At 63.2% G+C, this 14,715-nt stretch overlaps 3 protein-coding genes across 6 annotated transcripts in view; 1 reads left to right on the forward strand and 2 right to left on the reverse strand.

The window, feature by feature from the left end:
* Positions 1–291: 291 nt before the first annotated feature.
* On the forward strand, positions 292–2,552 carry LOC141738208 (cathelicidin-2-like). The gene is made up of 4 exons (XM_074573399.1): positions 292–465; positions 702–809; positions 913–996; positions 2,425–2,552. Exons 1-4 carry the CDS (start codon positions 292–294, stop codon positions 2,539–2,541), a joined length of 483 nt encoding a protein of 160 aa, XP_074429500.1. The 3' UTR covers positions 2,542–2,552.
* Positions 2,553–3,603: 1,051 nt separating this feature from the next.
* On the reverse strand, positions 3,604–6,215 carry LOC141738209 (cathelicidin-3-like). Of its 3 annotated transcripts, none has more exons than XM_074573402.1 (7): positions 5,846–6,215; positions 5,632–5,742; positions 5,440–5,523; positions 4,448–5,297; positions 4,123–4,230; positions 3,888–3,971; positions 3,604–3,796 (listed from the first exon to the last, which is right to left on the reverse strand). In XM_074573402.1, exons 4-7 carry the CDS (start codon positions 5,036–5,038, stop codon positions 3,701–3,703), a joined length of 879 nt encoding a protein of 292 aa, XP_074429503.1. In that variant the 5' UTR covers positions 5,039–5,297; positions 5,440–5,523; positions 5,632–5,742; positions 5,846–6,215; the 3' UTR covers positions 3,604–3,700. The 3 variants fall into 3 exon arrangements, with proteins under 3 accessions (XP_074429503.1, XP_074429502.1, XP_074429501.1); XM_074573401.1 differs by having other exon boundaries at positions 4,448–5,294; positions 5,632–5,775; XM_074573400.1 differs by having other exon boundaries at positions 5,632–5,775.
* Positions 6,216–7,002: 787 nt separating this feature from the next.
* Positions 7,003–14,715, reverse strand: part of KLHL18 (kelch like family member 18) — a 33,240-nt gene continuing 25,527 nt past the window's right edge. The window contains exons 8-10 of one of the 2 annotated variants that reach the window (XM_074573861.1): positions 12,981–13,085; positions 12,540–12,651; positions 7,003–9,847 (exon numbers count right to left, since the gene is read on the reverse strand). In XM_074573861.1, coding sequence (XP_074429962.1) covers positions 9,461–9,847; positions 12,540–12,651; positions 12,981–13,085 — 604 coding nt within the window. In that variant the 3' untranslated portion in view covers positions 7,003–9,460. The remainder of the gene's footprint in view (positions 9,848–12,539; positions 12,652–12,980; positions 13,086–14,715) is intronic. The other variant, XM_074573862.1, reaches the window with a different exon arrangement.

A 14,715-nucleotide genomic window follows, 5' to 3' on the forward strand; every position in this document is an offset into this window, starting at 1 on the left:
AGTCCCCCCAATCCCCCCCACGCCCAACCAAGGGGCTCCCAGGGCTGGGGACACCCCGGGGAGTGGGGCCGTGTCCCCGCGGGGGACCAGCCGTGCCACCACCCGCACTCAGGACACGCTGAGCACACCTCACCCCGTGTGTCCCCCCCCCAAAATAACTGCCACTCTGTGGGTTGGGGCCAGGCGTTTCCGGAGGGGGGGGAGCCGAGCTCCCAGGGTGGGGGTTCCCCAACTTCCCTGGGGTGGGGGTTGGATAAAAGGGGACGCGGGTGGGTGGCCCCGGGGACAAGGATGCTGAGCCGCTGGGCGCTGGTGCTGGCCGTGCTGGGGGGGGCCTGCGCCCTCCCTGCCCCGGCCCCCCTCGCCTACACCCAGGCGCTGACTGAGGCCGTCGACTCCTACAACAAGCGCCCCGAGGTGCAGAACGCCTTCAGGCTGCTCAGCGCTGACCCCGAGCCCGCCCCGGTGAGTGCCACCGCCTGGGGACACCGGCGGGTCCCCCGCGGGGACATCGTGGTGACCCCCCGGAACCGATTGACGGTGGTGGTGGGTGGTGGCGGGAGATGTGGGGCTGCGGGGTGGGATGCTCTCCCCACGTCGGGTCCAGGCGCCCGGCGACGGGTGGCATCTCTCCCTGGCGGGTGCCACCACACTGTCCCCCTCCTTTGTGACACCCCCCCACCCTGGTGGTGGCCCCGCAGGGCGTGGATCTGGGCACGCTGCAGCGCCTCAACTTCACCATGATGGAGACGGACTGTACCCCCAACCTGCGGGTGAACCCCAACGACTGCGACTTCAAGGAGAACGGGGTGAGGATGAGGACGGTGGGACGCGCGCACACACCGGGGGGAGGGGGGTGTCTTCACCCGGGGTCCCCAGGGTGACGCCGGGTGTCCCGTGTCCTCCCCCCAGGTCATCAAGGAGTGTTCGGGGCCGGTGCAGTTCCTGCAGAGCGCTCCCGAGATAGACCTGCACTGCAGCGACGCCTCCAACGACGTGAGTCAGGGAGGGGGCAGCACCCGCTGGATGGGGGGCACCCATGGGTGGGGTGCCGGGGTGCCAGCGCCGGTGTCCTCCCTCCTGCCCAGCCACTTTGGGGTCTGCTGTCCCCAAAAGGGACACCCCGACCTCTGCGTCCCACCGCGATGGCGCCAGCCCATGGGAGGGTGGGATGGGTGGGGGGGTGGTCCTGGGGCCCCCGGGGGGTGCAGGGTGCGGGGTCCTGGGTGTAGGGTGCTGGGTCCTGGGTGGGGTTCTGGGCGGGGAGATCCTGGGTGGGGTCCAGGGTGGGGTCCAGGGTGTGATTCCAGGTTTGGGGACCCGGGTGGGGTCCTGGGTGGGGGTGGGGGGTCTTGAGTGTGGGGTCCCGGGTGAAGAGGTCCAAGGTGGGGTCCTGGGTGTCGGGTCACCATTGTGGGCTCCTGGGTGGGGGCTCCGGGGTGAGGGGGTCCTGGGTGGGGGGTGCAGGTGCAGGCTCTTGGGTGCGGGGTCCTGGGTTGGGGTCCCAGGTGTGGGCTCCTGGGTGCTGGGACCTGGAGGGGGGGGGATGTGTGTGTCCTGGATGGGGTCCCGGGTGCAGAGTTTTGGGTGCAGGGTGCTGGATCCCAGGTGGGGGGACCTGGGTGCAGGGTGCTGGGTGTGGGCTCCCAGGTGTTGGATCCTGGCTGTGGGGTCCTGGATGGTGTCCCAGGTGTGTGTGTGTGTTGGGGGGGGGGTCCTGGGTGCTGGGACCCGGGTACGGGATCCTGGATGCGGGGTCCTGGGTGGGGTCCGGGGCGCAGTATCCTGGGCGCAGGGTGCGGGGTCCTGGATGGGGTGCCGGGTGTGAAGCCTTGGGTGCGGGGTGCTGGGTCCCGGCTGTGGGGTCCTGGGTGAGATTCCAGGTGTGGGATCCGGGTGGGATTCCAGGTGCGGGATCCTGGGTGCAGGGTCCCGGGTGGGATCCCAGGGGTGGGATCCTGGGTGCGGGGTCCTGAGTGTGAAGCCTTGGGTGCGGGGTGCTGGGTCCCGGCTGTGGGGTCCCGGATGAGATTCCAGGTGTGGGGACCCGGGTGCAGGCTCCAGGGAGCGGGATCCGGGTGGGATCCCAGGTGCGGGATGCTGGGTGTGGGGGGTCCCGGGTGTGAAGCCTTGGGTGCAGGGTCCTGGCTGGGGGGTCCCGGATGAGATTCCAGGTGTGGGGACCCGGGTGCAGGCTCCAGGGGGTGGGATCCGGGTGGGATCCCGGGTGCGGGGTCCCGGGTGTGAAGCCTTGGGTGCAGGGTGCTGGGTCCCGGCTGTGGGGTCCCGGGTAGGATTCCAGGTCTGGGGACCCGGGTGCGGGATCCTGGGTGCGGGGTCCCGGGGTGGAGATCCCAGGTGCGGGGTCCTGGCTGCAGGGTGTCCCCCTCCCTCACCCCGGTGACCCCGTTCTCTCTCCGGCAGCCGGTTCTTGTCCAGCGGGGCCGGTTCGGGCGGTTCCTGAGCAAGATCGGACGTTTGCGGCCCAGGGTCAGCATCAGCATCAAGGCCAAGGCCTCGGCCTCCTGGCGCCTGGGCTGAGCCAATAAAAGGGCCCTTCGCGGCCGGAATGCAACGACCGAGCTCTTCTCTGCCTCCCGGGGGGAAACTGAGGCACGCGGGGAGGGGGCGCGGGCAGGAACCGGGTGGCTTCGCCTCCTTCGCCGGCCCCAAATCCCAACACCCCCCCCTCCCGGCTCCCAACAGCCCCACATTGGGGATTGAGGGCTTCCCCATCGAGGGGATTGCGGGGGTGGCTTCGTTCCGGGGAGCCCCCACGGCATCACGCACTCCCCGTTTCCCCCCCCCCAAAAAAAGGAAGCCGTTCACAAGCCCACATCATCCCTACGGTGTCATCGCGTCCCCACAGCGTTTTGTCCCCAAAACCCGTGGCGTTGGCAATGGGAGGGATGGAGCGGGGGCAGCGGGGCTGTGTCCGTCCCCCCCCCTCCCAGGGAGCTGCAAGAGAAGGGACAGGGGCGGTGTGGGGGGGGGTGTTTCAGGTCCCGAGGGGCCCCCATGGCGCACCCCTGCCTGTCCAGGTATCTACCTCGGCCGTGCCACCGGGGCTGTCACCGGTGGTTTGGGACGGGGACACGGGGATGGGGTGCGCGGGGACCCTCATGACCCGAGAGTGGCCCCCCCCGGGGTCGTGGCTGCACCCCCAGCTCCGATGACCCCCGCGCAGGACCCTGGGGATGTGCGTGTGTGTCCCCCCCTCCCCATCACCTCCTGTCCCCTCCACCCCTGCAATGGGACAACGGCCCCGTGGGCTTGTGTCCCCCCCCCCCCCACCCCCGTGGGGTCCCCGCGGCTGGCGCAGGCTCCTGGGGGACACTCTGGTCCCCGCGGTGCCTCGGGGCGCAGTGGGGGTGGACCCCATCCCAGGGGCGCGAGGCCCCCGCACGAGCCTGGTGCCGGGACATGGCCCCGAGGAACCGGTGATGCCCATTTTGGGGGAGGGGGGGGTGACCCCATTTCCCTTCCCCCCCCCCCCCAACCCCGGCACCCTCCGCCATCAGCACCACCCCCATCATCCCGTTCCCCCCCCCACGTCCCCTGTCCCCAGCAGGAAAAGGCACAGCCGCAGTGGAGCCGGGAAGAAGCAGCTTTATTTGGGGAGGGGGGTGTCAAGGGGAGGGGGGGGGGTGTCATGGAGATGGTGGCCCCTCGAGGGGAGGGGGGGGCGGGGGGGGGTGTCTCATCCCCTCCTGAAGCTGTTGAAGAGGCGGATGCCGGTCCTCACCGTCCGGAATGCCATCTTCAGGAGCGGCCAGAAGCGCTTGACGCGGACGGGCTGCGGGGAGAAAAGGTGTCAACAGGGTTGGGGGGCGGGGGGACGATGGGGACACCCCCCCCTACCCCCCCCCCTCCACCCCCCAACTCACGTCCGCTTGGGAATCCACGCAGGTGACGTCGAGCGCGGGGCGGCCGCCAGCCTGGGGCACGGGCGCCCAACAGTCCTTGATGACCTGCGGAGAGCGGGGCGCTGAGCGTGGGGACACCCCGCCGGGACCGTCCCCCGGGCTGGGGACCCCACGGGAGGGGTGGGTGTGTGTGTGTGTGTGTGGGGGTGTCACCCCCCCCCCGCTATGAGCCCCCCACCCCACTCCTGGCTCTCACCCCGTCGTCCTTGAACTCGCAGGCGTCGGAGCGGGCATCCGAGTGCCCGGGGCATTGCGTCTCCATGATGGTGAAGTTGAGGCGCTGCAGGGACTTGAGCTGGATGTCCTGCGGGGACAAGGACAGGGAGGGGGACAGTGTGGTGGCACCCGCCAGGGAGAGATGCCACCCGTCGCCGGGTGCCTGGACCCGATGTGGGGAGAGCATCCCACCCCGCAGCCCCACATCTCCCGCCACCACCCGCCACCACCGTCAATCGGTTCCGGGGGGTCACCGCGATGTCCCCGCGGGGGACCCACCGGTGTCCCCAGGCGGTGGCACTCACCGGGGCGGGCTCGGGGTCAGCGCTGAGCAGCCTGAAGGCGTTCTGCACCTCGGGGCGCTGGTTGTAGGAGTCGACGGCCTGAGTCAGCGCCTGGGTGTAGGCGAGGGGGGCCGGGGCAGGGAGGGCGCAGGCCCCCCCCAGCACGGCCAGCACCAGCACCCAGCGGCTCAGCATCCTTGTCCCCGGGGCCACCCACCCGCGTCCCCTTTTATCCAACCCCCACCCCAGGGAAGTTGGGGAACCCCCACCCTGGGAGCTCAGCTCCCCCCACTCCGGAAATGCCTGGCCCCAACCCACAGAGTGGCAGTTATTTTGGGGGGGGGACACACGGGGTGAGGTGTGCTCAGCGTGTCCTGAGTGCGGGTGGTGGCACGGCTGGTCCCCCGCGGGGACACGGCCCCACTCCCCGGGGTGTCCCCAGCCCTGGGAGCCCCTTGGTTGGGCGTGGGGGGGATTGGGGGGACTTTGGGGACCGTTCCCCACTCCTGGGGGGGGGTGGGCGCAGGGGCCCTCAGGGACCGAGGTGACATGGGACACGTGTCCCATGTGGGGCTGGCGCCCCCCGGGTTTGTCCAGTCCCGCTTGCCCCATCCCCGTTGCCCAACGCCGGGGGTGCCCCCCAACCTCCACCACCCCCCACACACGCACACGCACGACCCCCGAAAGATCTTTATTCCAGCCGCACGGGGGACAGGGGACCACGCGATGTCCCCTCGGCGGGGGGAGGGCGAGGACGCGGGGGTGGCCGTGATGATGATGAGGAGGAGGAGGATGACGATGGGTGACGCGGGTTGGCGCCGAAGGCTGGCGGGGCTCCGGGGCCGCGGGGCTGGGTGCTGCCGTCGGGCTGCTGGGGTTGGGGGGCGGAGGAAGAAATAAGGCTGGGCTTCCCCCAAAAACCATCCCCAAAGTGTGCGTGGGGGATGTCCCCACTGCTGTCACCCCCCCCGCCTCCCACCCCAAGGACTGGGGGGGGGACCCGGACCCCTCACCGGCTCCTGGCCGCACTCCACCATCGACAGCGGCACGTCGGGCAGGAAGGCGAAGACGGAGACCTGGGCCGTGCACCGCTGGACCTGGGGGACGTGGTGGCCCTCAGCCCCTTGGGGACATTTTTCTGTCCCCCCTGTTTTTTTTTTTTTGGGGGGGGGGAGGACACACACACGACACGGACCCACTCTTACCCTGCCCGGCCGGGCTCGGCAGCCGGCGCCGCGGCGCTCGGGGGGATTTTTGGGGCAGGCGGGCTGCCGGGCGGTGAAGTTGATGCTGAAATGGGTGCCCCAGTCGAAAGTCTGCCCAGGAGAAAAAGACGGAGCCGCGGGCGGCTTCCCGGTGAGGGGGATGGGACCCAAATGTCCCCGTCCCCCCATCCCGCGGTCCCAACCCCGTTCCTACCGTCCTGGTGACTCCCAGCAGCTTGAGCAGCCGTAGGTCCTGCCCGTGGGTCTCCAGCACGGAACGGGCCAGGTCGCGGGGAGCCGGCAGCCCCGGGGGGCCGGCAGCGCCCGCCGCCAGCAGGACGGCTCCCAGCACCAACGCCATGGAAAGGGAACGGGATCCGGGGTTGGGAAATGGGATCGGGGGTTGGGAAACGGGATTGGGGCTCGGCTCGGGGCGGCGGGGGGGAGCGCCCCCAAACTCCGCCGGCTTCTCCTCCAGGATAAACACGGCGGGGAAGGGATCGGGTTGCCGGTGTTTTCCTTGGCGTCGTGCCGGGGACGCCGGCGATGGCGGAGGCTCAGGAAGGGTCGATCCCCCTTTTCCCGGCCCCTTCCCTTGGTCCGCTTCCAGTTTGGCGGTGCACCCCCCCCCCCAGCCCCGCTCCAGGATCCATCCAGCCAGGCTCGACATCCCGCCCCTCCCCAGCCGGGAAGGGAGAGAGCATCCTCCCAACTCCCACGGAGAGAAAATCCGGGAGCCCCCTTCCCCTCTCCCTCTTTATTTCCCATTTTCGGGGTATTTTTTAAAATCCCTCTCGCTCCGATTCGGCCGAACGCCCCCTGCCCAGACGGGGATCGCACCCTCACGCCTGGAAACCCTCCCCGCCTCGCTCGAGGACGCCACGCCATCCGCCCAGGGGATGAATTTTTCTCGATTTTAATAGAAAAAAAGGTTAAAAGTGACAGTAAAAGTGCCCTTTTTGGCTGGGGGGGGGGACGGACACGAGGGGGGAGAAGCAGCGAAAGCCCCGGGGCGAGGAGGGCAGGCTGGTTTGCGGACACAGAAAGGGGTCGGTTTTACGTGGATTTTTAACGCATTTTGCAAAATTTGGGTTTTTTTTTTTCCTTGAATCGGAGGACACGGGATTTACCGCGGATCGCGCCGAGCGGATCCCGCTCTCCCAGTCGACGTTCCTCGGGTGAAGGGGGCTCGTTTCTCCCCCAGTTCAGTATTTTTTCTGTCCCTTTACGGACAGCAGCAGTCGGGAGCCGAGGACGGAGGTGCTGCAGCCGCCCTCCCCTTTTCCTTTGCTTCATCCCCGAAGGAAAAGCAAAGAAATCCCCAGGGAATGAACCCAGGGAGCTCGAGCAGGGCGGTTTGGGAACATCCGCGTCCCCCCAGGGCCACCAGCACCAGCTCGGGAGCCTGTGGGTCACCACCGGCCCCGGCTTTAGCAGGTCTGGGGATGAAGGAAGAGTATTTGATCCAATAATTTACGTTCTTAACGGCCACGAAATCCCGGCTGGGAGCACCGGGAGGGAGAAGGGACACACCATGGGCTCCTCAAAGCCTTCTCTGCCCAGGGCGACCATCGGAGGGGACGCGTCCCGGAGAAGAGGAGACGCTACGAGGTGCGAGATATGAGGCCGCGGGACCACGGCGCTCGGTCCCGGGGGTGGGGGGGGAAAAATCAAGCAGAGAGACGGAAAACCCACGGCCCGATCCTTCCCTCCCAGGGCTGCAGAGACCACCCCCCCACCTCCACTCCGTAACTCCAGCTCAAGTTATTCCCGCAATTCCCCCGCCCCAAAAGCAACTTCGTTTGGATTCCAGTGTTCATGGCTGGGGTTTTTTGTTTGTTTGGGGGGGTTTTTTTTTTGGTTTTTTTTTTTGGTTGGTTGGTTTTTTCCTTCCTTTTTCAAGTCTTCAGCAGCACGGAAAGCCCAACCGAATTCCCCCTCCGGTGTGTGTCGGGGCTGGGGGGGGGGGGGGGATGTACACGGAAGATGTAGACGGAAGAAATACAGCTATATCCCGACAAATCACATTTATAGCCAGATACACTCATTATATATATATATTTTTATATATATATATATATATACCTAAAATATACATAGTACCTGAATATATCGACATCCACATATACACCCAAAGTTAAAATCCCGAGCGATGCTGGGAATCAGGGATGAACAAGCATGGAGGTGGGGGGGGGGGAGGGAAAGGGCTGGATTTAGGGATCAGGGTGAGCATCCAGCTCCCCCCGGCTCGGTGGGAGGTGGGGGCCAGGAGGGGCAGGTTCTGAGCACCCCCCACCCCCGGAACACCGGGGATGGGGCAGGACAAGGGATTAGTGTCACTTTGTCCCTGCCTGCCCCCCCCCCCCCCCCCCACAAAGAGGTATGGCTTTGGAAGGGGGTGGGAGAGAGTCCCGGAGGGATGGAGGTTCGCATCCATGCGACGGAAGGAGCCGCTTCGCTCCGCTCACGCAACATTTGGGTTTTTTTTTTTTGGGGCACAAAACCCGCCCCCCCGCCCCGGATTTTTCCCAGGGCAGCAAACCAGGAAACACCAAAAGGCGTGGGATCCAACGGGCGGGTTTTTTCCACACACCCCCCCCCCCCCCCCAACCCCCCGCCGGGTCCTTTGGGGAGACGCTCACCCCTGCGTCCCCCGCGCCGCGGCATCGCTCTCCCGGCGCTGCCCGAAGCTGCCCCCCCCCTCCCCCTGGCCCCCGCTGGGGCGTCCATCCCTCTCCCCGACACCGTCCCAGCCCGGGTCGGCAAATCCGACACCTATTTCTTAGCCCCAGCTCCGCCCCAGCCGCCTCTTCGACGTCGACTTTGAAAAATATATCAAATCTTTTAATTTAAAGGGACGTCTTTACAATGAACCCCTTGGCCTCCGTCCCCGTTTTGAAACCCTCCGACTGTTGCTTTAGTGTCATTTACGCTCCAGCCTTTCTCTCCCTCCTCCTTCCCAGCTCGCCAAAAAACCACGCGATGGTTTAACCGCCCCATTTTCCCCTTCCTCCTTTTCTCCGTCCTGCGGCTCTTGCGGAGAAGTTTCCCCCATCGGGCTGAGGAAAGCCCAGCTCCGCTCCCAGAAACCGGTGACGGCTTGGGTAAGAAGCAACCTTCCAACGCGAAACCTGGACGGGGGAGAGGGCAGGGGGGCCGGGAAGGGACGTCGGTTCGTATTTTTCCGTATCGATAAACCGGGCGAGACGCGTTCGTGCCCACCGCGCCGCCCGAACGTCGCCGCTGACGGAACCCGCGGGGTCCTGGGGTCGCTTCGCTGCCGACAGAAGGCGGGGAACGTATTTCCAAAGTCATTCAAGCGGCCGTTTTTCTGTTGCAACGGAGCCTACAACGGCCCTTCCCAAAGGGCCGTTCGGAAAAACCGACGGCGAGAGGAAGGATGGGCTCAGCCACAGCTCCCGGCACAGGCTACGGGGCGGCCCGGGGCCGGGGCGGGGGGGGACACAGGGGGCAGGTCCTTGCTCGCACCAGCACGTGGAGGCGCCGTATTTTCAACACGTTTGATCTTTCGGGAGCCTCAGCCCTTGCCCCCCCCCCCCCAAAAAAAAGCCCCCAAAAAACGCCCAAAAAACCAAACCCAACCCAAAAAAGCCAAGGGTGGGGGGGTGTTTTGTCAAGTTTTTTTTTTGCGGGTGGGTGGGTTTGCGAATGACACTTGAGCACCTGGAAACGCAACTCTGCGGCTATCGCAGCTCTGAAGCTCTCCTCGGATTGTCGTTGAGAAAATGACACCCCCCCCAACCCCCCCCCCCCCAAAAAAAAAACCCAAAAAACCAAAAAACCACCAACAAACCAACCCACTTTCTTCTCAGATGGTCAGGAGGGGGATGCAGCCCACGCCAACCCCTCCCTCGTGGCACACCATGGGGGCCATGAACGTCCAACGGTTTGTCTCCGGGTCGTACATTTCGACCGAGCTGAGGTTGGACTGTCCGTCGTAACCCCCCACGGCGTAGAGACGGCCACAGTTTGCAACCAGGGAGACGCGGCTCCTGCGGGTGTTCATGGGGACGATGAGGTACCACTGATCCGCCATGGAGCTGTAGACTTCGGCGATGCTGAGGAAGCCCGAGCCGTCGTAACCTCCGCAGACGAACATCTTGCTGCCCAGGGAGGCGGCTCCGTGGCGGCAGCGCTTGTTGAGCATGCTGGCCACCGGGTGCCAGGTAGCCGTGTGATGGTTGTAGTACTCCACCTGCGGTCACAGAGAACACGCGGCATCAGGGGACCTTCTCCAGGACCACCAACACCCCACGGACCCACACAGACTCTTCCAACACGCAAATACAGTCATACCCCGTATCGTTCTTAAGCTTTTCTAACACCCTGGATCACACAATCACAGAATGGTTGGGTTTGGAAGGGACCTCTGGAGATCATCTAGTCCAACCCCCTGCCAGAGCAGGGTCACCCACAGCAGGTGGCACAGGAACACGTCCAGGCGGGGTTGGGATGTCTCCAGAGATGGAGACTCCCCCACCTCTCTGGGCAGCCTGTGCCAGGGCTCTGCCACCCTCACAGGAAAGAAGTTCCTCCTCATGTTGAGGTGGAACTTCCTATGGTCAAGTTTGTGCCCGTTACCTCTTGTCCTGTCACTGGGCACCACTGAGAAGAGCCTGGCCCCATCCTCCTGACACCCCCCCTTTCAGTATTTATAAACATTGGTAAGATCCCCCCTCAGTCATCTTTTTTCCAGACTGAAGAGACCCAAATCCTTCAGCCTTTCTTCACAAGAGAGATGTTCCATCCCCTCAGCATCTCGGTAGCCCTTTGCTGTCCCCTCTCCAGCAGTTCCCTGTCCCTCTGGAACCGGGGAGCCCAGAACTGGACACAGTGCTCCAGATGCGGCCTCACCAGGGCAGAGCAGAGCGGGAGGATGACCTCCCTCCACCTGCTGGCCACACTCTTCTTGATGCCCCCCCATGATGCCATTGGCCTTTTTGGCCACAAGGACACATTGCTGTCTCGTGGGCATTCTGTTGTCCACCAGCACTCCCAGGTCTTTCTCCACAGAGCTGCTCTCCAGCTGACCTTAAAGACCATCAGACCTTAAAGCCCATCCAGTGCCACCCCCTGCCCTGGGCAGGGACACCTCCCACCACACCACGTTGCTCCAAGCCCCGTCCAACCTGCCCTTGAGCCCCTCCAGGGATGGGGCAGCCACAGCTTCTCTGGGCAACCTGGGCCAGGGGCTCACCCCCCTCACAGCAAACAATTTCTGCCTCACATCTCATCTCAATCTCCCCTCTGTCAGTGGAAAACCCTTCCCCCTCGTCCCATGGCTCCCCTCCCTCATCCAGAGTCCCTCCCCAGCTTTCCTGGAGACCCTTGAGGGACTGGAAGGGGCTCCAAGGTCTCCCTGGAGCCTTCTCTTCTCCAGGCTGAACCCCCCCAGCTCTCTCAGCCTGTCCCCACAGCAGAGGGGCTCCAGCCCTCCCAGCAGCTCCGGGGCCTCCTCTGGCCCCGCTCCAACAGCTCCGTGTCTCTCCTGTGCTGAGGCCCCGGAGCTGGAGGCAGCACTGCAGGGGGGTCTCCCCAGAGCGGAGCAGAGGGGCAGAATCCCCCCGCCCCGGTCCCCTGAGCGTCCCCTAACCCGCAGCGAGCCTCCCCGCTCTCCCCAGGCAGCAGATTTCAGCTGTAACGCTTCAAACTTCCCAGTTCCTCACGTTGGATGACCATCGCTCCTGACGCAGCTGAAGCTCCCATCCCGCAACCCCGTGACCGAGGGGAGGGTCTCCGTCCTCCCTCTGCGCAGAAACCCGCCGCGTTCAGGAACGACCGACAACCTCCTCCCTGTGTATTTGTAGAATACAAATTTCCCCCCTCCTCCCCCCAGCCTCAGGGGGGAAAAAAAAACCCCTCAACCAACCACCGTTTTGCACCCCCTGCGTTTCTAGAGAGACCGTTAGACGGAGCCTGGCGGCAAGGGCTCCCGCACCGCTCCAAACTCTTCACACGCTCAGGAATGTGCTCGGACAAGCAGATTCGTAGCTCTCGGCTCCGAGGTTCCTCAGGCTGCAGACAACGGCTTGCCCCTGCTCTGCTGAGCGAGGCAGAAACGGTTATTGCTGCTCCCAACAAAACCCTTTACGACAAATTCCGGAGAGCGGGGCAGCAGCGACAGACCCAACTCAGATAGGGCTCCCTCCGTTCTCGCTCCCGAGTCTTTTTTTGTGGTTTTTTTTTTTTTTTTTTCCTTTCGAGAACTGAAACGCGGAGCGGGTGGGAGAGGGCAGGCAGCCTCGTAGCACCAACTCCCCCTGCTGTGAAACTTGTTTCAACGACGATCCGACGCGGAAACCATCAAACAGGCCCAGAAAGCAGAGGTCTGGCGCCTGGGATACTTCCGAGCTCAAAGGGACGCAACGATAAATTGATTTTAAAAAGCGAAGGGAGCGGGGAGACAACAGAATACGCTAGCTCAGGCCTTTTGGCGCTGGGAACAAGAGCGGCGCTTCCAGTGCGGTTCCCAGTGGGACACCTGGCTGGCTCATTTCTTCCTAAAAGGGCTCTGGAAATGACGGGATTTGGTGGTGCAAACACCTGGGGCACTTTGGGCACGCTGGGAAAGGGGAACGGAGCCTTCCCTGCCCCAGCCTGACCTTTCGGCTACCTGCAGCAGGTGAATATTTACTGGATATTAGGAAAAATTTTTACGCTGAAAAGGTGGTGGAGCGTCGGAACAGGCTGCCCAGGGCAGCGGTGGAGTCGCCACCCCTGGAGGTATTTAGAAGCCAGGCAGACGTGGCGCTGAGGGACGCTGGGGTAGTGGTGGGCTCGGCAGGGCTGGGTTAACGGTTGGACTCCATGATCTGAAAGGTCCCTTCCAACCTCGACGATGCCACGATTCTCATTTCTTGCAGGAACCCGCCCCGCCGCAGACTTACGCTGTTGAAGATCTGGAGGCCGTCGTGTCCTCCCGACACGTAGATCCGGCCCTCGAAGACGGTGACTCCGGCGGCGCTGCGGTTGGAGCTCATGGGGGTCACCACTGTCCACCTTGCCGGGAGAAGGGAGAGGTTAGCAAAGGTCCTGCAGGCGCACACGCAGCCCACCCATGATTTCAACTCTATTTTATTAGATTTTCTAGGACTTTGTTCCAGTAATTCTCCTTTCACCACCTATTTTATTTAAACCATGGTTTTTCGGCCCCCCTGCTTGCATCCAGGTAAACTCTTGCAAGGAGGGATGCTGCTCCGCTGTCAGGATATAAAAGGTTTTCCACCTCATTCACCGTGTTCCTTTTACAGCGCGGACTCCCGGCAGAGCCACGGCACTACTCCAGCAGCAAACAGATGGATAAGCTGTAGGACGCGACGAGCTCTTACTTGTTTGTTTCCGGAGAATAGGACTCCACGGAGTTGAGGGATGAGTTTCCATCGTATCCGCCGCAGACGTAGATCTGGCCATCCAGGACCACCGTTCCCATGGCGCTGCAAGGGAGAGAAAGACCCCCGCTCCCCGTGAGATGGAGGTAGGTGTGAGATGTCCACCACACCGTCCATAGCACGGCAAATCTGCGCAGCCCGCCTTGCCCGCTGCCTGCCATAGCCTCCTTCACCCCGCGGAGGTTCATCCTCCTCTTCCTCTGGCTTCGCCCTCCAGGCTGCTCCACACCCCAAGGAGGTTCATCCTCCTCCTCCTCTGGCTTCGCCCTCCAGGCTGCTCCACACCCCAAGGAGGTTCATCCTCCTCCTCCTCTGGCTTCGCCCTCCAGGCTGCTCCACACCCCAAGGAGGTTCATCCTCCTCCTCCTCTGGCTTCGCCCTCCGGGCTGCTCAACCAGCTCAATCCCATCTGAGCTCTCCGTGAAAGCGGCTCGCAGCATGAGCGCGCCCCGTTTTCCTGATCGAAGGAGCTAAATTCGAAACACGCGGAGAAACTTTGACCCAAATAACGGGTCAAAATCCCAGCGATTCCGGCTTCCCAGGAAGGACCTCCCCGCTGCTGCCGGTGGGAGATAACTCTGGCGAGGGACATCGCTGCACGGCCTCCGGAGATGCGCTAATTGCTGTCAAACGTAAAGCTCGTTAAACCAAGGCGCCTGAGCCTCTCGTTACACCTTGCAAATCACATATTTGGCTCCCAAAGGCTGTCAAATAGACAAGAAAACGTGGCCATCAAAGCTTCTCATAAAAGCTCGGCTACGCGATCCTCAGCGATAAAACCCCAGCACTACAGCCGGAGCCAAGCGCTTTGTACAATAACCGACATTTTCCTCCGCACGAGAGCATCCAACGCTTCTTCCGCTCGGCTTCGAGGCGGAACGACCCAATCGTGGAAGAGCAACCGTGGGAACAGATCCCAGGAACCTCACTGCTATGAAAAAACTGAGCTTTTCTGCTAAAAATCTGAGCCTCGTGCCCAAGATTTCACGTACTCAGCCGCTCGCAGCGTGCTCTTCCCAAGCGATCAACGTCTCAGACCACAAAAACCCCCCCCCCAAAACAAGCCAAACAAAGCAGTACGGTAAAGTAGTGCTGCAAAGCTCGCAGAAAAGTGAACAATTTAACAATTTTTAGTGACCGGCCGCGAGCGCAAAGAAAACCACAGCAGAAAGCCTGGATGCCAGGAAGACGTTTAAACACGGAAGCAGGTACCGTGTTGCGGCGGGGAGGACGGGACGATCCCGCAACTTAATAGGTGGGTTTTCAAACTATGTTCCCAAACCCAACCGCTAAGAGGTCCCCAGAATGGTTGGGAACCGTGCAGCTCTGTTCATCGAGCACAAACACCTTCTGCTTAGCTGGAAACTCCTCTCCCTGGACAATAAAAATACTCCTCTCCTTCCCAGCTGCGATTCTCTTAGGCTTTCCGGGAGGGAGAGAAGATGCCAGCGCTGGCCAGAGATGGTAAAACGGGTTTATCTGACTCCCGGCAGCACAGGAGTGTCCTACGTGGGGCTCACCAGGGCTTTACCTACCACCCAGTATCACAACGTGAAGCAACGGGGCTCTGGCCACCTCCTTTGGGACTCACCAGCAGAACTTTATCACTTTCTTTTAGTTTGATTTCACCCCCTGACACTACCAAAACCGAAATCTCTGTAGCTTAAAGCCCACA

This window comes from Larus michahellis, chromosome 2, assembly GCF_964199755.1.
Source record: "Larus michahellis chromosome 2, bLarMic1.1, whole genome shotgun sequence".
NCBI lineage: Eukaryota > Metazoa > Chordata > Aves > Charadriiformes > Laridae > Larus > Larus michahellis.

Coding starts and splice junctions, on each gene's coding strand:
- LOC141738208 (XM_074573399.1), top strand. CDS start 292: ATGCTGAGCCGCTGGGCGCTGGTGCTGGCCGTGCTGGGGGGGGCCTGC. Junction 810..912: donor GCGACTTCAAGGAGAACGGG/GTGAGGATGAGG, acceptor TCCTCCCCCCAG/GTCATCAAGGAGTGTTCGGG. Junction 997..2,424: donor GCAGCGACGCCTCCAACGAC/GTGAGTCAGGGA, acceptor TCTCTCCGGCAG/CCGGTTCTTGTCCAGCGGGG.
- LOC141738209 (XM_074573402.1), bottom strand. CDS start 5,038: ATGGGGCAAGCGGGACTGGACAAACCCGGGGGGCGCCAGCCCCACATG. Junction 3,972..4,122: donor GCGAGTTCAAGGACGACGGG/GTGAGAGCCAGG, acceptor CGCTCTCCGCAG/GTCATCAAGGACTGTTGGGC. Junction 3,797..3,887: donor GCGTGGATTCCCAAGCGGAC/GTGAGTTGGGGG, acceptor TTCTCCCCGCAG/CCCGTCCGCGTCAAGCGCTT.